General features: G+C 44.5%; 1 protein-coding gene across 14 annotated transcripts in view; it reads right to left on the bottom strand.

Annotated features, from left to right (window-relative positions):
- LOC101174648 (mitogen-activated protein kinase kinase kinase kinase 4) overlaps positions 1-25,409 on the bottom strand; it is a 34,805-nt gene that overhangs the window by 9,087 nt on the left and 309 nt on the right. For 4 of the 14 annotated variants that reach the window (XM_023965931.2, XM_023965940.2, XM_023965937.2 and 1 more), the window contains exons 2-17: positions 25,028-25,093; positions 14,290-14,346; positions 8,275-8,400; positions 8,016-8,126; positions 7,574-7,664; positions 6,711-6,841; positions 6,582-6,636; positions 6,421-6,499; positions 5,496-5,671; positions 5,348-5,420; positions 5,065-5,272; positions 4,831-4,992; positions 4,651-4,737; positions 2,918-3,364; positions 1,873-2,019; positions 749-1,024 (exon numbers count right to left, since the gene is read on the bottom strand). In XM_023965931.2, the coding sequence (XP_023821699.1) occupies positions 749-1,024; positions 1,873-2,019; positions 2,918-3,364; positions 4,651-4,737; positions 4,831-4,992; positions 5,065-5,272; positions 5,348-5,420; positions 5,496-5,671; positions 6,421-6,499; positions 6,582-6,636; positions 6,711-6,841; positions 7,574-7,664; positions 8,016-8,126; positions 8,275-8,400; positions 14,290-14,346; positions 25,028-25,093 (2,292 nt within the window). The remainder of the gene's footprint in view (positions 1-748; positions 1,025-1,872; positions 2,020-2,917; positions 3,365-4,650; positions 4,738-4,830; positions 4,993-5,064; positions 5,273-5,347; positions 5,421-5,495; positions 5,672-6,420; positions 6,500-6,581; positions 6,637-6,710; positions 6,842-7,573; positions 7,665-8,015; positions 8,127-8,274; positions 8,401-14,289; positions 14,347-25,027; positions 25,094-25,409) is intronic. The other 10 variants (XM_023965951.2, XM_078931747.1, XM_078931741.1 and 7 more) reach the window with 3 other exon arrangements.

The raw sequence follows: 25,409 nt of genomic DNA, 5'->3' as shown, positions 1-25,409 counted from the left end.
AATCCAGGAAGAATCTTTTTTTCTAATCGTAATCTAAGAAACAGATTTAAATCCCAATTTATTTTGACAACCATGACAAAATCCTAATCTAAATAAAACAAAACAAAAACTAAATCTCAATCTTAACCTGGGATACAAACTTAAATCTGAATCTAAATCCAGAGAAAATAGCCAAATCTTAATCTAAATCCAACAAACTTGTCATAATCCTAACTAAATAAAAAAAAGCACAAATCTGAATCTAAATCTAAGAAACAGGACTCAATCTGAATCTAAATCCAGAAAAAAATAGCCAAATCTTAATCTAAATCCAAGAAATTTGTCAAAATCCTAACCTAACTCCAAAAGAACATAATAAAATCCTAATTTGAATCCAAGGAAAATGACTAAAGCTTAATCTAAATCCAAAAAAACAACTAAATCTCAATCTAAATCCCAGATACACCAAATCTTAATCTAAATCCATGAGAAAACATGGGCCATTCTAATCTTTAGTATAAAAAACTTAATCCTAATCTGAATTTAACAAACAATTCTAATCTAAATCTGAGAAACAGGACTTTCTGGGTGTTTCTGAAAGGCCAAGAAAAAGCATCCTTAACTTCTAATCTGTAATCTTAAACCAATTCCCATGAAGTTCCAGTGAGATTACACTGACCAAAGTGGGGGAGACAGATCGACATGAAGGAGGTGGATGAGAGAGAGGGAAGGCGGGGGTAGGAGGGGGTGGACCTCACCATCTTCTTACCTTTGGAGGAACCTCTTCACTGCTGGACTGGTGTTCCAGCCTATTCTGAGCCTGGGGGTGGTGGAGGGGAGGTTGGGGGTGGGGGTCAGTGAATGCAGGCGATGGGTGGTGGTGGTGTTGATGGTGGGGGTCCTGGGAGCGCAGGTGGAGTTGTGCAAAGTTAGACGCCACGCCACCGGATTCGCTGAAGGACTGGGAGCGAGCGACAACAGGCGGAGGAGGAGAGGGGGTGGCGCTGTTGCTGCTCTTAAGAGCGGCCAGGTGTGACCACTGGACCTTTTTTTAAACGTGTTTGGGGTTGAAGTGGGGAGGGGGAGGGGGGGTGACAAGCAGACAACAAAGTAAGACATGAGGGAGGATGCACAAGGCCTTGAACAGACATGTTCTGACACATTTGCATGAAAACAAACGAAAAACGACTTTTTTCTGCCCAATCTTGTAGCTCAGTTCTCACGTATGTGTGTGTTTTTTTTCCTACCTGACGACCATCAAAGGTCATGAGGGACTGCAGGGTCAACGCATTTATTGTCACACGATAAATACAAACGTTTGGCTAAACGCAACAAGACTGTATGTTAGGGTTAATGGCCGACGAAGTGAGCCAATATGAAAAGTCCCTTTTCTCCGCGTCAGAATCAACCAATTCACGTTGATTGTGCGAGCGGTCGAGGAGTTATCATGTTTTAAAAAACGTGTGTTATTTAGGTGATGTTGGCGACCTCTTAGGTGTTACAGGATTAAAGAGTTTAATCCACTAATCAATAGAAGAATAAGATGAAGATTAGTGGCATAAAACCTGATATTTTCCGGTAAAAAACTGATTTTGTACATTTGCGCAAAGAAAAGTTTTGAACTAAAACAGAAAATCCGATCTAATTGAAAGTATTCAAACAAATATGTTGAACTGAAGTTTCATTACTGTCTGCAGCTATACGGGGCAGCTGGTTGAAGCAGTTCCAATAATGGGGGTCTGATTTATGAGCCACACCACATGGACACATTTTATAAGAAAGACTACCGGTAAGTGCTATTTGATTTGCAGCAAAAGGCTAAACACAGACAAAGTAGTGCCAGAACATCGGAGCTGGACGAGAAGGGGGGATGAAGGAGAAGGATGGGATTACCTGAGGCTCCATGGGCCGGTGCATGGCCTCAGAGGAGGAGCCGCCGTTGGAGAAGGGTTCGGAGGATCGGGGTGGCAGAGGGGGCTGCTTGGGAGGAGGGGCGGCCTGCGGGGAGCCCTGGATGTTTTTACGGTAGCGCTCATCCGCCTGGGATGAGGGGGGGAATGAGGAAAAAGACGGGATCAGGTTGGGAATCAGATGGAAATGGCAGGTTTAGAGGCTGATTCAAACTCTGCTTCGCAGTCACTGCTTTCTGGCGTGAGCTCAAAGGCTTGTGGGAAATAAAAGCACAATGAGGATGAACGTTTTTGATTTGTTTGAAGAGGAGGAAATGCGTGTTTTAGGTGACTAAGGAGGAAGATCGACAATTGTTTTATGCGTGAAAATGTCACGAGGAAGGTGCGCTTGACCGGTTTAAATGACAAAAGAGGAGCAGAGCAAGATGAGTAAATCTATCCCAAAATGCTGGCCAGTTGCTATGGTGATTAGGGTTGATTTTTGACCAATCGTGAAACAGTTTTTTTACGGAAAGCAGGCTGAAGTTTAACTACAGTGAGGTAACACTGTGCTTATTTTTTTGGAGAGAATGAATCAACCTTTAGTTTGAGAATTTTTCATTTTATGATACTTCCTGTCCCTCCATTTTTTGAAACTCTGTGAAACCTTTATATATATTCAAAAAAAGAAACAGACAACAAAAACATGCTTTGAAACAAAGATAAAAGGTGACGCAGGACCGGTTTGGACCACAGCGCTGTTAATAACAACAAGACACCGGTTTGTGAGGAGACGCTGCCGGAGAGTGCGGTCGGTTAGTTTGGACATGCGGCCCAATCCTCACAGCCACGTCACCTGAACCTTTCAGTGTAAAAGTCTGGAAAAGCTCTCCTTTTATCTGTCCAAAGGAAAACACCAGCGCGTCTGGAGGAGAAAGGGGAAGGCGTTTGCTTCAGGCTCTACCCTGAACACCGAGGCTGGGCAAAGGCAAGCAAGAAGCAGAGCAAGAAGAAGAGCTGAGGAGGAGGAAGCGGAGGAGGAGGTTCACCTCTCTGATAGGCTGAATGGGAAGCCTGACAGGCTCGGAGATCCTGTCAGGCTCCAGACTTTCTGCCTTGGGACTCTTAGAGTCGGTGGGGGTTTCGCTTACAGAGGGCTGGGGGGTTTGGGAGGGAGAAATCTGTCTGGTACTGGTCTCGTCAGTCTTCTCAGGCACTGTCCTGTCTGAGGGGGTAATCTGGGGGACTCTGGGGGGCTCAGAGGCCAGAGAAACGACAGCGTCGATGACCTGAGCCCGTGGGGTCGGCAAGAAGGCCGGGGGCAGAGTCAAAGCCTGGGGAGTGTGGCTGGGCTCTGAGGAGGGGGCTGTCCTGTCAGCAGGGTGCTGCTGCTTGGATTCATGCTGCAGGGACAGCAGGTACACCTGCTCCAGCTGCAGCCGCTTATGCAGTCTCTCGGCTTTGCGCTGCTCGTCCAGCTCCCGCCACTTGAACTCCTGTTGCAGAGGTTGATCCATAAGTGGGAGGGGGCAAAAGAGACAAACATAGCCCAACAAGTCATGTGACCCAAAAAAAGAAAAAAAACGTAATCGTTCCAGTTTGGCTGTAAGAACAGAAAAAGAGCCTTTAGTACCAGAACAAAACACAACCCAGCCCAGAAAATGTTTGCTGGTGGAGTTGAGGCGTCAAACATGTCTTCATCAATACTTTTTTGATAGGAGTCTTCATCAAAACCCACTGGTCATGTTTTACAAAAAAAAAAACACAAGACAATCCAACAGGATTTAAAATGACACAAATAGTAAATTCAGAACAATGAGCAAATCAGGAATTTATGCACATTTCTCCTCATGTGGAAAGTTCTGAGATGATGAAAACAGAGGCGCTCTAGACTGTAATGTGTGAGGGCGAATGAAGCATATTCAAAAGGGGAAGTGACAAGTTTCGGGGAGTGATCATTGACTATTTCTTCTATTTTTTGGGCACAAAACATTAGGCAGCATGTACTGAGCAGGGGCCTGCATATCAATGTTTTGCTAAACCTACTTACTTATTAGATACATATCGTACTTTAGGCATCAGTATAGGCATCAATTTTCAGAACATGTTTTTTTTTTTAAACCTCTGGTGCTTTAGTCACATTTAAAGGGTTGTAATACTTAACTAAACAGCCAGATGTCCCTGTTGCTACTAATCTGTGGTTTTTAGGTGCACATGTATCTCCTGAGGGCACAGTAGCAGCCCAGGGGTACTTAGATGATTAAATACTCTTATAAAATGAATTTAGGAGTTTAGTTAATTTTAAATTTTCAACAAATTCATAGGCTTTTCCGTATTTCAGATGGTCTTCACCTAAAAGTCAAGAGCTTTCGGTAAATATTAGATGGCTCAATCCTATATCTCGTCATTATTTTTCTTGTTTACCACAATAAAACGGCTTTGTTTGTTCCAAAAATCAGTTTAAAAAGGTTTTAGAGTTTGGCATTGCATAGGAGGGGAACATATTCTGCATCCTTCAAAAAAACATTGAAACCAGAGGTGTAAAAGCCTGGAAGAATTGAGTGTTTTAGGCTTATCCCTAATTTTCTTTCTCTAAAATGTTCTCCTCTTTTCTTTTTTTTTTAAACTATTAATCAGATTTTCACATTGATTATTCTTTATCAACAGTTTCTTTCAACGTCTTAGACAAAAGACAAACAACATTCTGAGTTAGGTGTTTGTTTTGATGGTATATTGTGTGTAAAGCGTGCTGATGTGCAGGAGGAGCGTGTGGAGGACTGACCAGCAGCATGGCCTGCTCTCGCAGCAGCTGCTCCTGCAGCTTCTCCAGGTGTCGCTGCTCCTCCTCCAGCTGCCGTCTAATGTACTCCTGTCCAACCAACGGAGCAGCAGAAAGGAAGGACTTTTAAGCTCTTCACCTTTGTCATTACGGCAGTGACAGATCTGTTTAAATGCAACCCACCTGCTCCCGATCGTTCCTTCTCTTTTCGTCTTCGGCGCGTCTGCGCTCCTCTTCCTCTTTTCGCCTGCGGTCCATCTCCTCCATTCGTCTTTTCTCCTCCTGCTCGCGCCGCCGCTGCTCGCGCTCCTGCTGCCTCCTCATTTCCCGTTCGCATCGTTGTTGCTGTCAGAGCAAAAACTCAGCCTGAACTTTTCTCAAGAGGCGCAGAAGTTTCCTGGATCATTGCTGTGTTACCTCCTCCAGCCGCCGCCTCTGCTCCTTCTGCTGCTCGATGCGCTTCTGCCTCTCTGCCAGGAGCTGCCGCTTGTACTCCTCTTGCTCCCGCATCTGCTGCTCCTGGAGGAGCTGCTGGTGACGCATGGCCTCGGAGCGCTCCTTGTTCTCCTGCTGCAGGCGGATGAAGTCGCGTCGCAGGGTGGACTCGGTTGCGTTGATGATGGAGCTGGAGGATCAGAGAGAATCTTCAAACGACCTTCTCACTTGAGCTGGAGCAGCATGCCGGCTCCTCATACCATACCTCGGTTCTCCTTCCTGCTCTGGAGGATCCTCCTCCTCATCCTCACTGCCACTGTACTCGTACTCCGTCTCATCTGTGCGTGGATTCACACCCGTCTGTCATCAACGCATTTCCCGCTAAAACACAAGCGCTGCTGCGTCGGACGCACCTTTCTCGCCCCTCTTCTTCTTGGTCCGGTCGATGTGGTCCTTGAGCTGGATGCGCACCTGCCTCTCGTTGGGCTGGTCTCGGATGAACGGGTGCTTCAGCAGCTGGTCTGTGGGGGGCCGCTGCATGTAATTCTTCACCAGACAGCTCTCGATGAAGCTGAAAAACTTCTTGGACCTGCGCTCCCGTGAAGACGACACAGAAGTTACACAACAGGACAGGGCAAAGACTTGGAGAGGACACAAATCAGATTTATTTCTTCCTCGTGGCGAAATGAGGATTAAATTCGGCCTTGCTTTCATCACAAATTCACCAAAAAAACTTAAAACTAGAGCAGTGGAGTGTGAAATCCTCTCTTCTATTCCACAAAAAGACTGAAAAGTTAAAAGAAAAAAAGCAAACCATTTATTGTTCTGCTCAGAAATTATGTTTAGCACTGATCTGAAAACAAGAGCTCATTCATTTAGACCCTGGAGCTCATAAAAGAAAGGCTGTAGTCTGTTGGAGCCGGGGCAGACGGACTCTGCCAAAGCAGGTGCACCACAGATGTCCAGCCGGGCCTGAAAGCTTCAAGGAGCTTTCAGGAGACTTTTTGATTTCAGCTTGGAATCAAGTCAGAGGTACAAACCCAGCAGTAAAAAACAAATGTATTTTAGCCTGGCTCAATTTGTTAAGTTAAAATAACATGTTTCTTAACCCTCGTGCTATCCTATGGGGTCAAGATGACCAGTGATGTGTTATTCTTACAATGACACAGGGGTGAATACAGGTGGAGAGGATTTCATGTAATCCATGGACACCAGTGAAGATCATAAGTCATTGAAGAAAAAAGGTTCAGAGCACTGTCTAGTGGGTCTAGATGACCCCACTCCCAATGTTAAAGTGCCTAGGATAGCACAAGGGTTAAAAGGCAGCCTGACCCTCACCATTTCTTGGATTTGAGCCTCGGTGGGGGGTTTCGTGGAATGAGGAAGAGCGCACGCATGGGGTGCATGTCACAAAGGGCTGCGAAGGAGAGACGCAAAGTCACGTCAGTTCAGATAAACAGACACGCAGCAGGGTGAGAGTTTCAGGAATGTAGACTCACGCGGCGCTCCTTCGGCCATTTCGATGGCTGTGATGCCGCAAGACCACAGATCGCTCTGCAACGCAGGACGAGAGTCTCTCAAACACAGCCCGTGGAAAAGAAGCTGCCAAAGTTTGAAGAGAATCTTACTCTGTAATCATAGGTTGCATCCGGGTTCTCATCACAAGCGATGACCTCAGGCGCCATCCAATATGGAGTCCCGATGAAGGTGTTTCTCCGCCCCACTGTGCGATCCAGCTGGGCGCTCACGCCGAAGTCCACTGGAGACGTCAAGAGACAGACCAGCGTTACATCTCCCATCTTCACACTTTTATTGTGTAACAGCCTCGTTTCCTCTCGTCTGAAGCTACCTACACGCGGGGCACGTGTGGCGTGTTCAAGAACGTGCTGACAGCGGATTTTGGGTGGTTACACTGGACTGTCGCTACCCGAAACTAGCGCACGTGCCTGCAGATGAAAGACACTTGGTACGCAATGTGAAAGTGGACGCAGATCTCACAAATCTTTCTCCAGGCTTTTTCTTTCTCCGTTCCGTTATATGAAAGGATTGATGTTGTATAATCTTCTTCCCCCACGTTACATTTTTTAAACTGTTTGAACTTCCATGTATTGACGCCATCCATAAGCCAAGAGTCCCTGATTGGTCAGAGTTCAGCTTTCAGCGCACATTCAATAGCGTTTTGTACGTGGAGCCTGAAAACTGACTTAAAAGTTTGCGAGGCAATGCGCGAACATGAAAACTTTGAATGCGAAAGCCAGAAACGCACATATGCGCGCGTTTACATCTACTTTTCATTGGTAGCAGTAACTCGAACGAGCGTTTCCTAGCTTGGTGTGAACGTAGCATCATAATTGATGAGTATGTTTTCCAGCAGTGGTAAGATTGACACAACAGAGTCTTCACAACAGCTACTCTGGTGTTAAAACAGACTCGGGTACAGTATGGATCGCCTAGTGTGAATGGGCCCTAAAGATAACATAGCACCACTCACCCAGTTTAACTTCAGCGTTCTCTGTCAGCAGAACGTTCTGGCCTTTAATGTCACGGTGGATCACGTGGTGGGCGTGTAGGTGAGCAAGGCCCTGAAGAAAGCACGCCCAAAAAAAGGAGGGATGAGGCAAAAAAATGTAAATTGAAATAAATAAAAATATCATCGGCATAAAAAGTAATCCTAAAATGAACCATCAGTGGCATTTTACTGTTTATGCAATTCCAGTCAACAGATGGGGATCAGTTTGCACATCTTAGCATACTTGTGATACAAATAAATGAGAGAAACGTACATCTTCGTACATCTTCTTGTGAAACCGCAAATGAACAAGTCAGAGCAATATCAGAAAGCAATCAACGCGTCTGTTTCATCTGTCTTCGCCGTGTTTTTGTGGTCAACTCCAATAAAGCCAATTAGGGAAAACAGGAGAAGAGGAACTCACTCTGAGGATCTCTCTGGAGATGTAAGCGATCCAGTCTTCCTTCAGCTGGTTTCCCTTCGTGTTCTTCACCAGATCTGTGATCGAACCGGCACCACAGAACTCCATTACCAGCTGCCGAACAGACAGAAGCAGAGTTTATCGTATTTGACTAAAACAATAAATCAAAATAAAATAAAGATACATTTAAAGGCTCACTCATTAAAAAAAAAAAAAAAGTTTCTCTTTGCTTGTCCCTAACAGCAGAGAGGATCCAACTTACCCACAGCTGGTCATCGTGACCCGGGGGGCTCTTCTTGATAAAAGCTCCATAATAGGTGGCTATGTTTCTGTGGTGGGAATATTTCTTCAGCATATTGATCTCCAGTTTGATTTCCTCCTCCTCATCCTACACAGAAACAACGATAAGAGCACAAACAACAGTCAGGGGAATCCTTTTAATGCAGAGTGAAAGCATTAGCGGCTCTGTTGATGGCTAAAGAAAACGTTGATGGAATTCTGTTTCTGGAGGATCCTGACATCCAGTTTAACGCAGTTTAAACATCTGATAATTCTGTACTGTTATTTGACAGAACATTTTTCAAAGTATTTTTTTGTGGTTTTTAATGTTGCCAGCGCATTCACTTCAATGTTAATTTGTCCAAAGTTATTACTAAAACAATAGGCTACAAACTTTTTCTAAATCCTTTTGGGGTCAATATGGTCACATTTTAACATTTATGATAATTTACTGGAAATGTTTTTTTTTAAATTTCATTTTCTTTTATGTTTTAGATTAAAATTGAATGCAATTACAGGCAAAGCCACTTAAATTACTTATCCAACACCATCAGTTTTGCTTTTCTCTGAATTTGAAAAATATAGTTTGTGACATTAATTTCAGTCAAAGCTGAAAATCTATACGAGCTAAATACAAATGAATGACTTTGTCTCTTTGCAGTGTATATTATTCATTTGAGGTGGGAAGCATTGAGATGTCCTCCAAAGAAAAGGATTTCCTTCCACCTCAACCAAATGGAATCAATTCAGCCGCCGTTTTTTCACGATACGGACGCCACCATGTTGGAGCCAGACGTTGTCAGTAAGCAGGTGGTCGGTCTGAGTTTCTATGGTAACCCCTCTCACCAATCAGGAGTGAGCTTGTTGGAAGTCCACACATCTACTCCTTAAAAGCAGGCTACATGAAATCCGTCAATTAGTTAGGCTCCACCTACTTTTATTGTCGAACGTGATTGGTCAGTTTATAACTTGAATAACTTCTGAAAAAATATGATTTAGGGATTTTGGCTTTTTAAAGCCAGCAGATACTTCCTGTTTGAAACGCCAGGGGAGAGGGGTCACTCAGTCCAGTCCTCTTATATAGTCAATAGTCGGAAGATAACCTCACCACGCCTGTTGGAACTGAAGAGGTGGCTCCAGAATAAAATCAAACTGGATGAGGTCAAATCTTCAGCTTCAACATCTGTGTTTCAAACTGTTAGCTTCCTGTTTGCCCTTTTTTGGTAAGGCTTGGTGATGTCATATGTGGCTTTAAATTGGCCCAATAAAAACCGGTGAGTAACATCACCATACTCTTCGTCTATCTTCATCATCCCCATTGTTTGCAGTGACTCAAAGTAAATGAATTCATTTCGAGGTTTGAATAAATACAGTGATGTCAAAGAGTCGCATGAGGTTAAAGAAAAACCAGAAATGATTCATCACAGGAAGAATGTGACGGAAGGAGAAGATAGCAAGACGTCCTGCAGGAGTTGGACCTTCAGCGCACATCATGCCCACCAACAAGCCTTCACTTAAAGGTCAGAACTTGCTGCAGCGCCTGCACCGAACAGCTTCTTGACACTGATTAAGCGCGACACACTAATTGAACACATGCAAAGATCTGCCTGCGAGTGCTTTGCTTTATGGCTGCATGACCTCTCTTCCAGAAAGTGGAGGGGGGTGGAGAGCAAACATGGAGCTGGGTTGCTTCAACACCATTACAGCCACAACTATTCACAACCAAACTGTAACCTGGGCATCTTTTCATCGGCTGTCCTGGCTGGCAAAATCACAAAACGGGGAAATTGGGCTTCATTTGATGGATGCGTGACCAGCATGGATTAGATAAAGCAAAATGGCTGCACACGCACGCTGCTAACCAAAGACTTGTTGACGTAAGCCTTTCTTTTGTCGATGCACAGATACCCAACACTCACTTCACGACCCCCCCCCACACACACACAGTTTGTGCAGTGCTGAACGACCACACTCCTAACCGTGAAAGCCTCGCCGCAGCAGGTCACATGATGCAGGAAAGACAGACAATGATGTGGTGGTGGTGGGTTTAGAGACAGAGAGAGAGGCTTTGCAAGTACAGACCAAAGCCAGAAGATTTTACCAAACGTGAACAGCAAGCCGAACATTTTTGTTTATAGGAAGGATGTCGACCCGAATTATAAACACAAAGTATTTAAATCAAATATAAAAGTTTCACTTGTTTCTAAAGTCCCACTGATTATATTATAAGTTGCTTTAAAAATGTTCCCAGCGGTCTTTTCGTTCTGAGGATGCCGTTTTTAGCCAAAATCAAACAACCTGTTTTTTTTTCTAGGACATAGTTTCTGCAGAGCGGCAACCATTCATCAGACGTTCACCTCTGGGTTGTGGGTGGCACTGAGCAAGCCCGCCCCCATTTCCAGTCATCCATCTGTGTACGTGCTCTCCTTCAGCTGACAGTCCCTCACAACCCCAACCCAACATTAGCGGTGCAACAATAATGGTGAGCAGTATCAGAGCTATCCAGCTGTGCAGTTTTAAGCCGGATGCCAGCTCGGACCAGGAAAACGAGGATGTCAATTAGGCCTGCACAATACACCGCAAATTTATCGTTAACGCAATGTCCAGCTCTGCAATATGCATAAAACCAAAAGACGGCGAGAATCGCAATAAATGGTAAACCTTAAATGTGTTAGAACAATATTATGGCAGCTGGAAGTATTTAATGAATCAAATAAATCATTTTATGCATTTGACCAATCGGATGGAGGCCTTTGATGTTAGATGTTTGTCACGTATGTTGACGAGGGTCAGTTGGAGAATAATTTTTAAACTGTTGCATTGAAATTGGAATGGTAATGTTGGTTATTTTACAATTTTGTTTATATACCGCAAATTAGATCGTTATTGCAATATTAATCTCTATTATCGCAAATTGCGAGTTTTCCTCATATCGTGCAGCCCTAATGTCAATGCAAGAGGAAGCATCAGAATGGGGTAGAGCAGGGAGACCTTGCCCCGCCCATTTCAGTTTCCCTGTCACAACTGAGAGATAAATCAAGACGCATTTTTTCGTCTGCTGCTGATTCAATTGATTGAATAAAGAAATACTAAAAAACTCAAAGTTCTACTTTTCAATTCTGTTATACAAGTCCTCCAATATATATATATATTTTTTACAGAAACATGTTGAAAACAACCAAAGCACGATTTTTCATTGAAGTGGGTCTTTAAACTTGCTAAATGTTCTCAAAAATCTTTTTTAAGATGAAAAGCATTCGTGTTTTCTTCTTCTTTTATCATCTTCACAGCAGTAAATGCAGCAAACAGCAGAACCGAAAACATCAACATCTGTAAAACGTCTTATCTGAATTCTGTTTATTGCCTTTGAGCCAAACTAACTTGGCAATCGCTAGATAAGACCTTCCACTAAAACGGCTTCATGCCAGAAGTCAGGAAAACAATTTGTTGATTAAAATGTGTGGAGGGAAAAAAAAAGCTCACATAAGAGGGAAAAGCCTTAAGGGAGTGGCTCAGAAATTCACAGGAAAATAAAGGAACCACATGTTTGAATTTGTTGACATTTTTTGACCCCATTCAACATTATAACCTAAAATCTCTTCATTTTTCGTCAAAATGGGCCACCTTCCGTGTATTCCTACTGCTGGGATTTCTTTGTAAAAGAAACATCAGTTTGAACTTGTCCTCGAGCCACTCCTGTAGTTTTAATCAAACAGAGCGGAGGGCACGACTAATCTTTCAGCGGATAACTGATCGGCCTCTGATTCATGGTGACGAAAGCTCCTGTGGGGAGCGGCAACTGCCAGGCTTGCAGCACTTAAAAACCAGACGCTTTTGTCAGATCCTCAAAGATCATGACATCATGCTTTACAGTAAAAGTGTTGCAATGCTGGTAAACTTTATAGAAACCAAGCGAAACCTCAATTGCTTTAAACAGGGAATGTGGAAACCTCTAGCGGGTCTTCCTTGTGTGTTGGACGCTGCTGACCTGCACTGAACTTTTGAGTTTCTGTGCATTTGAATTTGTCTTTGTTTATCAGCAAACAGGGCGGTGAAAAGGTGAAGACCTGCGACTTGTCAAACGGAGCGCTTCGTCTCAAAACAAGCCCCCCTGCTGCTGCCTGGGGTGTTTATAGACACACAGGAGAAAATATTGCTGTGACACATGAGCAGAAGAACTATACACTTTCATTTCTGTTTAGTTTTTAAATACAGAACATGCACATGCACTCAGTAACAACAGTTGTTTGTTTTTGTTGGTTGGTTTTAGCCCCATTTAACCCTTAAACACCAGAACTGTCACAGACTACAGATAAGTAACACGTGTTCTTTGAATTATTGTAAAGCTGCATTCGCTCCGGACGCGTCAACTCGCATTTGATCGACCAATTTGAATAAAAAGTCGATGTTTACGGCCGTAAACCCGCATTTCGGGCGTCCGCGTTCAAAACCCTTACGTCCGCCCGTTGCTATGCAGGTTTAGGTCCGTTCCCGGGCTCTATGTACAAAACGGAAATTAACTGAACGCATTCGGAAAGTACTAACAGCTTTTCGAGTGCTTGAACTTCAAACTGTTTGCCCAATCAGGGACTGGGATTTGATAGTGATGGGTGGATGGCGCCCTTGTCAAAACACGGTACTGCCAACCGTTGTAAACACCATCATGAAGGACGGTTGATATTTGCGGCCTCCTGTGACTGAGGGGGGCGGACAGGTGCTAGTGAACAGTAGAAAAGCAGAAGAAGAAGCAGCCCCTTCCAGCTGTAAACACCACGGGCTGAATGTGCGTTCATGAAACCACATATAGAACGTTCTTAAACGCACAACACATGCCCACTGTGAATGTAGCATAGCTCTTCAACGGTTTACAAAATTACTTTAATTTCAAAATAGTCCGACGCAAATGGCAGAAAGTTTTCTTTTGCTGGTTCATGCTAATTACATAAAGGTTTTATGACTGTAAAGTATCACATATCAGCCTGAGGTTGCTTCTTTGCGCTTAAGATACCAACGGAATCGCGTAAACAGTCGAAGGACAACGGTCATTAAGAACGTAAACACTGGAAGGGTTTAAGTTAGTTCTTCTGCTCAATATCGTCATCATTTTAACCCTTTAACACCGGAGCTTTAGCATCACTGTTTCCATATTTTGAACTTCTGCGTTTGCACAATGCCTGGAAAAAAAGCGCCTTTGTGAAATTATGCAATCCTTTACGTTCGTAGCGGGTTATGTAACGCTTTGCGTTCATAACGTGTTGCACAACCCTACAAAGCAGATATGAAAAACATTGGAATCAGCAGACTCACGTTGATCGCATAAACGTCAAAGAACGTGTCAATTTGTTGTCGCTGGCGACATCTCAAGTGTTAAAGGGTTAACCACATATGATGTCAACAAAACATAGAATTGGGGGAAAAGCCGGAACAAGCTAGTTTGGCATTAGCTGAACCAACGCCGGACAATCCAAAGACTTGACCAGGGCTGGCCAACCCTGGTCCGCAAGAGCCACATCTCTGCCTGCTTCCCAGTTCTGCCTGCTGCTGATTAGCGGACATCCCGATTAACTGACCACACCTGATTTAGATAGTCAGTATCAAGCAGTCCAGGGAGAGCTGGAGAACTGGGAGGGTTTTGGCTCGTGAGGACCAGGATTGTCCATACATGTCTGCGATTTCCATCTCTTGTTTAAAATTTACAAGCTCCTTTAGTGTAGTTTTAATGAATTTTAAAGGTATTTTTAGAAAAAACAACTTATAAATATGTTTACTTCTCTTATAAAGTTTTGTTTGGGGCACTGAGTCACTGATTTGCACCAGAGTTCACTTGCAAGTGAACAGAATTCATCGCAGGGTTCAGGAGGTTTAGACAGGAGATAACACTAACCAGTATAAAGCCTGCATATACTTGTAGCCCCATTACAGAGGGCCAAAAACAGGCTTTGACTAAAACCTTCAGATGCTTTCAGTGTTGAGACATTTTTATAAATAGGAGCCTTACTTCTGTGACATCCATAACTTTGATGGCAGCCAGTTGTCCAGTCTTGACATGTCGCCCCTGAAAAGAAAAAGCACAAAAATTTCATGGTTAGTTTGTGGAGATTTTAAAAACATGTAACGCCAAAACATACATTTGTACTGTTTTTTTTGAATGATCAAAAAAGTACATAATAACTGAAAAATGGTACTTTTAAGTACCATTAATGGACCCATGTCAAGTTAAAACACATGAAAACTCCTAAATTGTTTTTATTTAACTGCTTCCGTCAATCGGTTCCTAAAAAAAGGAACATCGATCCCGTCAAAGAGCAGCGTCTGGCGTTAGATGAGGATTACTTATGAGTTTCTGAATTCCAACATTCCCAGACTCCCCTGCTCTCCTATCACAGTGCTGCCACTCCTTGCATAAACAAAAGACAGAAATAGAGGCCTCTCCTCCCCCCCTTCTCTTCTGAGAGAGTAGATAACACATGGGAGATTTTCGGGGGGCTGGATAACCCGGGCATTCCCCGTCCTTTCTGTGTCAACATGACATCAACGCTGTATCTGAGCCGTCCTCAGACCTGTGGGATTGGGGGCGGGGACAGACCTGCTACATCAGCATTGTCATTTCAATCGGTGCATTCCGGAGTCGAATGAAACAGTATGGATTTTGACGGTCAACCATGTGCTGGCTTAGGGGGGCCCCTCGGCTCACCGGACGACACTTCACAACCGCTTTCATCCTCATGACTTTGATCACAAGCGCTTAAAAAAAGGGTCTGAAAGGAAACTTGAAATGCTCCATTTCTCCCGGTGTGACTGACTGGTGTCGCACCGTGAGTGTGAATGGTTTAGTATCTCTGTGGCCCTTTGATAGACCGGAGACCTGTCTGGGGTGAGCCCGGCATTTGCCCAAACAGGAGATGGGATAGACTCCAGCAACCTCATGACCCAAATTGGGACTAAAAAGGGGTTTGATGGATGGATGGATGGATGGATGGATGGATGGATGGATGGATGGATGGATGGATGGATGATTCAACTAATGCAACTCAATAACTTCTGGATAGACGCTTGTTTGAAGAAGAATGGATACTGGTGCAGTTTATTGACTTAAGCCTATTTTGTATACATTAAAATGTAAAAAAAACAAATACCCGTACTTAAAAGTCCCATTTAAGATCTAGTTTGGCTAAATTGTAACATTCATGACACATGCACAAGAATGTATTTTCATCCACACTATCTTTTTTCTTTTATCTCGCCACAAATATCTCAGTAGTTGCAGCAATTATTACACTTTTACAATTCAGTCGCCATTTGGCGATGATGTGTACGCTGCCATGTTGGAGCCAGCCCCCGTCAGTAAGCAATGATTGGTCCAAGTCGCTCTGAGTCATCGTTTCTATGGCAACCACTCTGGCTCTCTGAGCCAGAGCAGTTGCCATAGAAAAGTCCACAAATCAATCAGTTGATGGCGGGCTACCTAAAATCTGTCTATCAAACGTTTCAAATGTTGGACGTGGCGGTCAGCTGGCACCACCTACTTTTATTGAGGCATCTTATTGGTCAGTTTACAACTTGAATAACTTGCATTACAGGAAATATATCATGAATAAAAAATTAAGAATAGTAAGAACGTGTCAGAAAAAAGGTACCAGAGCAAAAATGTTTATGACTTCGTAATGACTGTTTATTTCTCTATAGAAATCTGTGGGATTTTGGATTTTTGGAGCCAGCGGGTACTTCCTGTTTGGGAAACCAGAAGGGAGGGGTTACTCAGTCCAGTTCTCATGTACAGTCAATGGTACCAATCAGCTAATTAGCACTTCTGAGGTCTGGTTAATGGAGATCGTGCCGTTTTTCTGGTTTATTATTTGAATACACAAAAATACGTGAAAGTAACTACAAAAGCTACGGACAAAAACTACAATCAAAGGTAGTTGAGATCACTGTGAATTTTAACTTTAGGCACAAAAGATGGGTCAGCGGGGATGGCACCCCTTTCTTTGGGAAAAGTTTAAATCTAAAAATGCACTCTGGAACTCAGGTGTGTATCAGTCTGCAAAGAAAAAGAGTCACAGACCATAATATCATTTTACACACGCTATCTATGACAAGCAAAGCGAGCGTGTCCAGACTAGGTAGGATGAAATAAGTCTGCTAACAAATGAGCCAAACATGTAAACTAGTCAGGTTATTTCATCATCATTAAGAATAGGAGGGTGTGTTTTTACAGCATCCTTCATCATGTTAGCTAGTAACTTAATACAAGAATGGAAAAGCTGAAATGAGCTAAAACGCAACAAAGGAAACCCGAGCGTCTGCTGCAGCAGCAACGTCTGAAGGTGCAGCAGAAAAGGTGGAAATGTGTTCCTGTTTGACATCAGACCCTGAAATATTTACGGGTGCTGGCAACTCCACTTTTTCCCAGAGTCTCCACATGCGGTTGAAGCCTCGGGCTTATCTCACAGAGAAGAAGAAAATAAAGCTGATGTTGAGTAACGAGACATGACGGCAGAGCCTGGTTTGTATTAAAGATGGAATATGTTAGATTACAATTATCGTGCTTAAGAACACGAGAAAACCTACATCGTTTTGGGTTTTTTGAAAACGCTAATCAAGCGGATGTTTGATTTCCCGCTAGAATATTGTCAAATATTCTAACAGGTATCTCGTCAAGACGATTTATGACAGTAATAAAACTGAGTTCTGAGTCAGCAATAATTCAAATAAATTAAGGCATTTCTGTTTCGCAAAGTTTTAGTCTTTACCACAAATCGGAAAATCTGTAATTTGGTTCTGATAATGTATGAGCCTTTCCTGTTGCCATGGAAATTTGCTTCTAAACATTTGTTCCACGTTTTTGTCTCAATAAAGTTACATTTGACAAAGAGATGGTGACATTTCAAAGACAAGTGTACTTTTTCGCAGCTTTTGATCTATTTTCAAAGCAGCTCCAGTGGTCTTTTACTTATGATTATGCTGTTTTTAGCCAAACAAAAAAAAAACTGTATTATAGGGAGCAGTGGTTCTTAAAAAATTTACCCCGCGTTGCTGAGAGCTTTAGGTTTACACCCCCAGCTTCCAACTACAGCTGGAGCAGAGAATTTGTGGCCCACCCAGCGTATTTTCTACGACACAAATACGATCAAACTGCAATTTTTCATCCTTATTTGAACAAAAAAATACTCAGAAATGCAATGTTGCGCTTAATTCTCTTTATACATGTCCTTCATCACGTATTAAAACAACCTTTAAAAAAAAGAATTCCATCGGAGTTCTCTCTATCTGACATCTCACTTTGACTTTACTTAAACTTTTGAAATAAAGTTTTAACATGTTCCCTACTTAACACTAAAAACCCTGCATATTTCTATCCATGTACTGCAGTCGGTGGCTCCCACACATCAGCAAAGCTCCTCCATGATTTATGGAGCGACTCATAACCATGTTCCCTATTTTCTCCTGTCAGATCTGCAGGAACAAATCCATCTTTAATCAGTGACGTTCTGCACAGCCAAGATCCGGTTCTGTGGGTTTGGAGGGATTAGCTGCGTTTGAGACAAAAAAACAAAAAAACGTGCCTGAATGGCCTTTCAGCGTTCTCGTTGCTGCTTTTGTGACGTTAAAATGATTTAAACTCAATTTGCTGAATCTTTTTCCAACTATGCTACATGAAGTAACCTCCTGGGATTCCCATCGTCTCCTGTGCTCAGAATGAGTTTGATAAAAGCAATGAAAGACCTGAAACAGCTGTTCTGCGTGTTTTTATTATATATCATGATAAGCTGATATTGAAAACCACTCTTGCAGCATTTAAATGAGTCGTCACTGAGAGATGTTGCAGGGCGCTGTCATACCATGGAGCATCAAGGCTCTTCACGCCCTGAATGATTATTTTTTATTATTTTGAAACAAGACTTTCCTTCCTAGCTAAATAACACCGTTGTGATAAGGCACAGCTCTGCTTTGCAAGCTCCAAAACAGCTTGAAATATCAAGTTAACTTCAAAGATCCTACTTCCAGGAGGGCCCAATCCTGACAAACATCTCAACTTAGAAGAAAAAAAAAAAATTTAAGATTTTACCCTAAATGGTCTGTTTGTCGTGTCTCCTATGAGGAGGAAAAGAAAAATGATGCTTTACATCTCGTCTCTCTGTGAAACCAGAACACCAGCAGCTCAGTCCTGAGGAACCCGGTGAAGCCGCCAGCTGGGTGTAGCTTTTGGGGGGGGGGGGGGGGGGGGGGGTGTTATCTAAGGCACTGAGTTATCACTCAGTCCTCCCTGGCTTCCATCACAGCCTCTTAACCACGGCCAGATGTGCTCCTGGACTCTCTCCAGCTCAGCACTAAAGAACTAAATGACTTACTGCCTTAAGACCTGCAGACATTAACTTTAAAAATCAAGCCTAAAAAGAAAAGGCTTTCCACGAGAGCTCCGGCGGCTACCCCGGAGAAATCTCACTCGGCGCCCCAAAGATAAGAGGCAGGCTGGACTGCTCTTAAGCACAGCTGCTGATATGACGGCTTCGCAGAAAAACATGTTTCCTATCGTTTCACAGAGCCCAGCCGCATTGTTACACGATCACTGGACTTATCCAGTCTTACAATGGAGGTGTATTAAAAGATTTTACAGATTAAAGTTGGGAAACAGGACAGATTTGCACCTTGCAGCGAGCACCATTCTTAGTGGGATGGCTGTAAAACCAAAGCGGACAACGTGGGAGTGGTTTTTTTTTCCCACTCAGCAGATTTGCACACAACCTGCACTGTAAACTAGCTGCATTCAATGAAGGCCAACTACTCTCAGAAGACATTTCTCCAGCAGGGTGGGTCAACCCATTTGGGCAGCGGTGCCCAAAGTGGCCTCAAAGTGAGCGGCGTGACTTTTAAGCAATGGCGAACAAGCCGGCTTGGTGTTATTAGTCCACCCAGTGGGATGCTGGAGCAGTTTGCATTTGAGTGTGAAGACATCAGGATAGGAATTAGCACCTCCAAGTTTAAGGCCATGTACCCAGCTGGAAAAAGCTGGAATGACTCACGCCAGCACACAGAGGAGTTGAGGTGTCTCAGAACTGTTTACAAATGAGGAACAGTTGGAGAATGAGATCATCTGACGGACCTTGAGCTACTCACCTGTGGCTAAACAAAGAAGGTCATGAACCCAACCTCAGATATTCAGGACAAACTTGGAGGTCCACTCCCAAAAGGCTTGAAGGGGGTGGGACATCTGGTGAGAGTGTCAACTGTATGTGCATCTCCATCAACCAGGAGGGCGCACTGTGGCAGACGCCAAGCACACTGTAGAAATGTTATTTCCTGGCTAGACTGGGAACGTCTCAATGTAAAGCCTTAGTCACTTGCACTTGTACGGGACGTTGACCCATACAGAGGATGTGGGTTTTTTGGTTGTCTGGGCCGAGAGGGTTGTGGAGGAACAGTCGCATCTTAAGGGGAGAACAGGTGTGTCTTGCAGTTCCCTTTAGGCTTGTACTGCCACCTCAAGGAACATCATGAAAATGTGATGTACGATTGTCGTGTGTGAGGTAGGAGTATTATGAAGTATTCTAAGGCTAAAGTAAGTTGCTTGCACTTATGACATACAGGGTATGCTGTCGTACGGTGTCCTCCAGCTGTACTCTAGTCGTTAGTAAGGTGCGAGTACTGGAAAGAAAAGGCCTGAAGCAAGATGCACTTGATTTGTAACCGCTTTGACATTTCGCACCAAACCTCTACCAACTGTAAGTAAATACACTGTATGGGGTATAGCGACAGTCCAGTGTGAAGACCAGTTGCTGAAAGCGTCTTCAAGATTGCGTGTTTAGCTTGTTCATGAACGCACGTCACATGCCTGGTGTGAATGTGGCATTACAGTCAGGTTTCATGCAAGGCGCACACTTATCACGTTACCAGCATTAACAGGCTCTTTACGCAGTCTGCCGGATTTGGAAATAAACAAAATCTGTACGACACGGCTACGTCTCTCCTACTTCACCCTTACTAGCCGTTGCGTGTTGTATGAGCATTCGCTACGACCTGCCATCTGCAGCATCCCAGTAGAAAAAACTGTGCAGGAACAATTTCACTCGACGGGTTCACTAAGGGGTCTACGATCTTGACTTTCTCTGTGGGCCACCTGCATCAAGTCTGCCCACTTTTTGCCCACAGACAGCCCATATTCCCCCCTTTAGGGCAGTTGGAAGAAAAGGTTAGGTAAAAGGCAAAAGGAGATTGCCTTGGACAGGGAGGTGACAAACTCCTTGCTTAGACCGTTGCCCCGTGAACCAGGATAAGATGTAGCTAATCAATGGTTGGGAGGTGAGTTGAACTTGCTGAACTAGCGGCTAGAGATTCCCTTCCATTTCAGGAGTCATTTCCTTTTCTTTAAACTGAGCAGCATGCTCGGGATAAATCCAGAGGATAGGAATAGCCTGCTGCAAGCAGCAGCACGTGACATGCATGGCCGTGCCTCGGCCCCCTGCCTCTCTGGGCTTTTCTACTTGATGCTGCCGCTGGACGCTGACCCAATTTCTCACAGAGTGCGGCCCAGGAGACGGTGGGATGAAAGCGGCACAGACAGGGACGAGGAGAGCAGGCAGAGCTGCCTCAGCATAATCCCACCAGAATTAGAGTGTGGGAGCTTGAGAAGACGAGCGAGACTTTGAAACCTGAAGATGTGCCGCATCGATCGCAGGGCAGCAGCTGGGACGGATTAAACGGGTACGGTGGCGTTTCCGCTCAACGAAACTTCTCTGCTGAAGATTTTACTTGTTAATTTGCTAAGAAAAGAAGGGATTCTTCGTGGAAGTCAGACAGAGAACATCTATCTGTCTCCTCAAACAAAAGGTTTCCAGAAAAAGAAAAAAAAAGCAGGCACGAGACTGCCTGGTCTACAGGCGCCTTTGTATCCCATCTCGACGCCACTCGAGGCATAATGAGCTCCGGCGGACAGTGTCGTGTACCCCAGCAAACACACAGAAAGTGTTGTTCCGCCAGTCAGGGGACACTGTAAGTCTTGTGGAACCAATCAGAGGGGCCGCTGTGTGTGTGTGTGGGGGGGGGACACATTCACAAAAGGGATGCACACTGTCGCTGAGACGATGCAGTCATTTGTCTAACGTCCAACTCTTCAATGGGACTCAGAGCTCTACACCCCAGGCCCCAAACTCCTGGGACCTCTCCTGCAGAGATCTATCCAGCAGTCATTAATTAGGCAGGCAGGGGGGAACTTACACTGCTGCACGGGTCAGCAATGGCATCTAATCCACTACACTGCAACACAGCACTTGTTATTGATGCACATATTACAGGGAATAGCAGGAATTCCCACAAACCAAATTAGAAAAAATGATATTGCTAATGCAGTCTGACAAAGACTTGCGTCTTTTCGGTGCGTCAGATGAGACTAAAGACATTGTAGAAACCCTGAAGCCAGCTTGACAGGAGCCGATGAGGATTAACCTGAAGTCCTGCAGCATCTCCCACCCCCACCAGTGAGCTGAGTGGAACACCTTCCCCATAAAATGCTGCTTCTTGGAAAAAAGAAAATACTTCTCTTTCATGAGATCTGAACACCTTCCTGCTTTAACCGTTAACTGCCTGTGCCCTGAGGTAAACCGTGGTCCGACCAAAGCACCATAGAACCAAACATTTCCCTGCCTCCAGGGGAGATTTCTTCTCAGCAGCGGTTTGCCTCTCTGGCCTATTGTGCACAGCTTGCTCCCTGAGGACGGTTCTTCTTTTTCTGAGGGCAGGGCCGAGGCTGCTGCTGAGGTTGGGGGGGTACAAAGAAGACAGAGGATAATACCAATAGACTTCCAGCTCAATGTGGAGCAGACAAGCTTGCTCTAAGACATTTTCCTTCAACAGGTCAAGTAAAGACAGTAGAAAACGAGGCGGGAAGCTACAATTCGGTGCAGATTTTGGTTTTGGCGCTTATTCAGTGTCTGACTGATGGACCTGCTGGCATTAAATTGCATATTGGTGGAGCCTCGACACACCCCCGAGGATGCAAAGCAGGCGGGTCAACGGTGGCTCCTGGCACTCCAGTTCTGACTCTGGACAGTCTTTCTACACTCATATGAGATCATCCAAAATATCCTTTTGATTCCTAAAAGCCAAACGTATAAAACCTGCACCAACAGTAGCGCTAAGCTAACAGGCAAAATATTTATAGAGAAAAATCAAGATTAAAAAAGTGTTGTGAATCTTGTGTTCTTCTGTAGCTGGTTTGCTATCATTTTACACATTTATATTAAAACTGCTACAGGAGATTATTCCTACCTCACTCCATTGGACTTTATAACTCATCATCCATTTGCCATCAACTCATTTGATGTCTGTTTTTCAAGAGCTGTTATTCCAACGGATTGTTTTCCTGATTTGTCAATCATTGTTTGCTTGTTTGTTTGTATTGAGCCGGTACGCGGTCGCTGCAACACCCAATTTCTCAAGATGGGATCAATAAAGTATCTTTATCTGATCTAAAAAATCAAAAGATTGAATCTGAATGGGCTCCATTTCTGATAAAGATCAAATATTCTAAACAGTGGATGTCAGGAAATCGGTTCTAAGAAACCACAACAGAGCGATGTAGCAGGGACGACTGTGAAATTCATAAGTGCGTCTGCTGTAAAGACTGAAAACGTTAAGACCGTGTTCGATCAGAGATGGCGCATTCATCACAAACCACTAAGGAGTAAGCCTGCCCCCACTTCCCATCTCTGTTGCAGAGAGCTCTCCAATGACGCGCTCTCCCACTAGCTTGCAGCCTCTCACATCCTCAACCTACATTGGAGGCGTCTAGCCGTGGAGTTAGGGGTTCAGCTGCCAGCTCGGACAAGGAAAATAAAGACTTCCATGGATCTACACGCTTTCTACGTCACAAATACGTTCTTTTCCAAGCTTTTTTCATCTGCACCTGCTTCACAACAATTTGAATAAAGAAACGCTCAGAAATGCAATTTCTTTATATGTCCTCTATCTTCAGAAAAATTCCAAAAGAACATGCTAACAACACCCAAAACACCATTTTTATCTGAGTGGGTCTTTAAGTTGTTGGGAGATGATCATGTGACAGATGTTCAGGTAAAATGTATATCACATCAACGTCAACAAAACCTTCAAAATAAAAGAAAAAGGCACTAACTAAGAAACACGAAGTGTTAGATGGCCAGTTTCTCTTTGGATGCTTGTTTTAGCTTGTTTTTCAGCAATTCCTGTGCAAATTTATTTAAATTGCTGATTCACAAAATTATTCCTCATAGGTCCATGCAAAAAGAAGGAAAATGGAGAAATTTGGGATTCATTTTGGTTGATCAGACTGTAAAAATCAAAAATCGATGTTTAAGTACATGCAGATTATTTTCTGGAGGTAAACACAATGTGTGCTCTTATTTTCCTATAATCTTAAGACTCCATCCTAAGTGTTATCACGCACAAGTGGGCTCCATCCTTTTCCAGCCCCACGTTTCTGCTCGACCCAGCGTTCGGGTGGTTGTGAGAAGTGCTCTGCAGTGGGTCTAGAAAGCGCTGTGCTGTGTTTTCAGAGGTTGACTGTAATCTGGCACCTCTCCAGGGGGAAACTGCTGCCCACTTGGCAGAAAGCACAGCATGAAAACGCCAGCAACACAACGCAACGCAATAATACGTGGATGCACTGCATCCACGTATTATTGAGGGACAGTTTTGACCCCCAACAGAGGCTGAGGGACATCCGCATCAGCGGCTCTATCGCACCTTACAAAGAGCCCCACAGACTGGGCGGGCGAAGCAACGGAAGGCTTCGGGGGGAGCCCCACCCGCCTCCAGTGAGAGTTGAGGCTGATCACTCAGTCAGTTGGTTTTGAAGGCGCTGCAGACAAACGCCTCCTTTCTGTGGAGGCCGCCGGGGTCTAAAGAGACCCGAACGAGTGCAGAGACAGACCCGGCTTTGTATGAGGCTTCCCTCCCAAACGGGACAGCTGCAGCCCTCCGCCCTGGCACTGCCAACAGCTGATCGACAGGAAGCTGCAGCGGCGAGGCTTCTTAAACTCGTGCAAGCTGCAGCAACCTCCTCCCCACCCCCCCACCCCACCCAATGCAGAATTAGCCCTAAAGAGAGAAGGAGGGGGATTATTAAAGCCAAAAAGAAGGAGAAGCTGTAATTCCCAATCCCACGTGCCAGGCTCAGCAGCATCTGGTGGGAAGATAGCGAGCTAGGAAGTTGCAGCGGCGGCTGATTTCAGGTGTGTGTGGGGGATTACATGAGCACACAGATGTTTGCTCTGTGATTTTTGGGGGGGGGGGGGGGGGGGGGGGGTTGAGAGTGGGATTGAATGCAGGTCACTAGAGCACTATAGGCTGTCAGAGTTAAATGCTCAGTTTAGCAATATGGAGTGGGGGGGTGGGGGGCGCTAAGGGGCAAACTAGATTTCTATGCAGCTAAGTGACATGGAGCTCCAGCAGATTAGGACGACATTCGTCGCATTCTTTCTCGCCATTGAAAAGCAGAGGTTTTCCTTTTTGTTGCTCAAAAAACACATCCCGGACAAGCCCCCATTTTTACGGATGAACCCCCAAATCCAGGTCCATGCATGTGTCTGTAGGTTCACGTCCTACACCTCCCAGATGAACGGTGACCAGCCAAAACACCTTCTTCTTCTTCTTCTTCTTCTGTGGTGAAACAGCAGCCCTGATGTGCTCTTAGACCCATGTGTGTGTGTGTGTGTGCACGTGTATGTGTGTGAAAACAGGCCACTGATCCTCCAACCAACCTTGTAGACTTGTCCATAGGTTCCATTTCCAACCACCTCCACCAGCTCGAATATCCCAGCTGGTTCCTGCAAATCCCAAGACAGGAAAAAAATAGAGGCGTTAGGACACACGCGGATACGCTTTTTAAAAAAGGATAAATATCCATGGATTGTGTCCAGCGCGAGCCAGCTGTTGCGCCCTGGTTTCCCCTGTCGTGCCAAACGCATCTCGAACAAAGGAAAACCAGCCGCTGGCGACACCTCGCCGGTGCTCGCGCTCATTTTCAGCCGCTTCTATTAAACAATGAGAACCGCCGAAGACTCGTCCACGTTAGCCGATCTTAAACGACTCCGTGTTTACCGAGAAATACCGTTAAGGACCCACAAAAGAACCGGAGGAAAG

This window comes from Oryzias latipes, chromosome 2, assembly GCF_053564925.1.
Source record: "Oryzias latipes strain Hd-rR chromosome 2, Olatipes_Hd-rR_3.1".
In the NCBI taxonomy this organism is placed as follows: Eukaryota; Metazoa; Chordata; class Actinopteri; order Beloniformes; family Adrianichthyidae; genus Oryzias; species Oryzias latipes.
The sequence above is the reverse complement of the archived record's forward strand: the minus strand, read 5'-3'. Positions and strand labels throughout refer to the sequence as shown.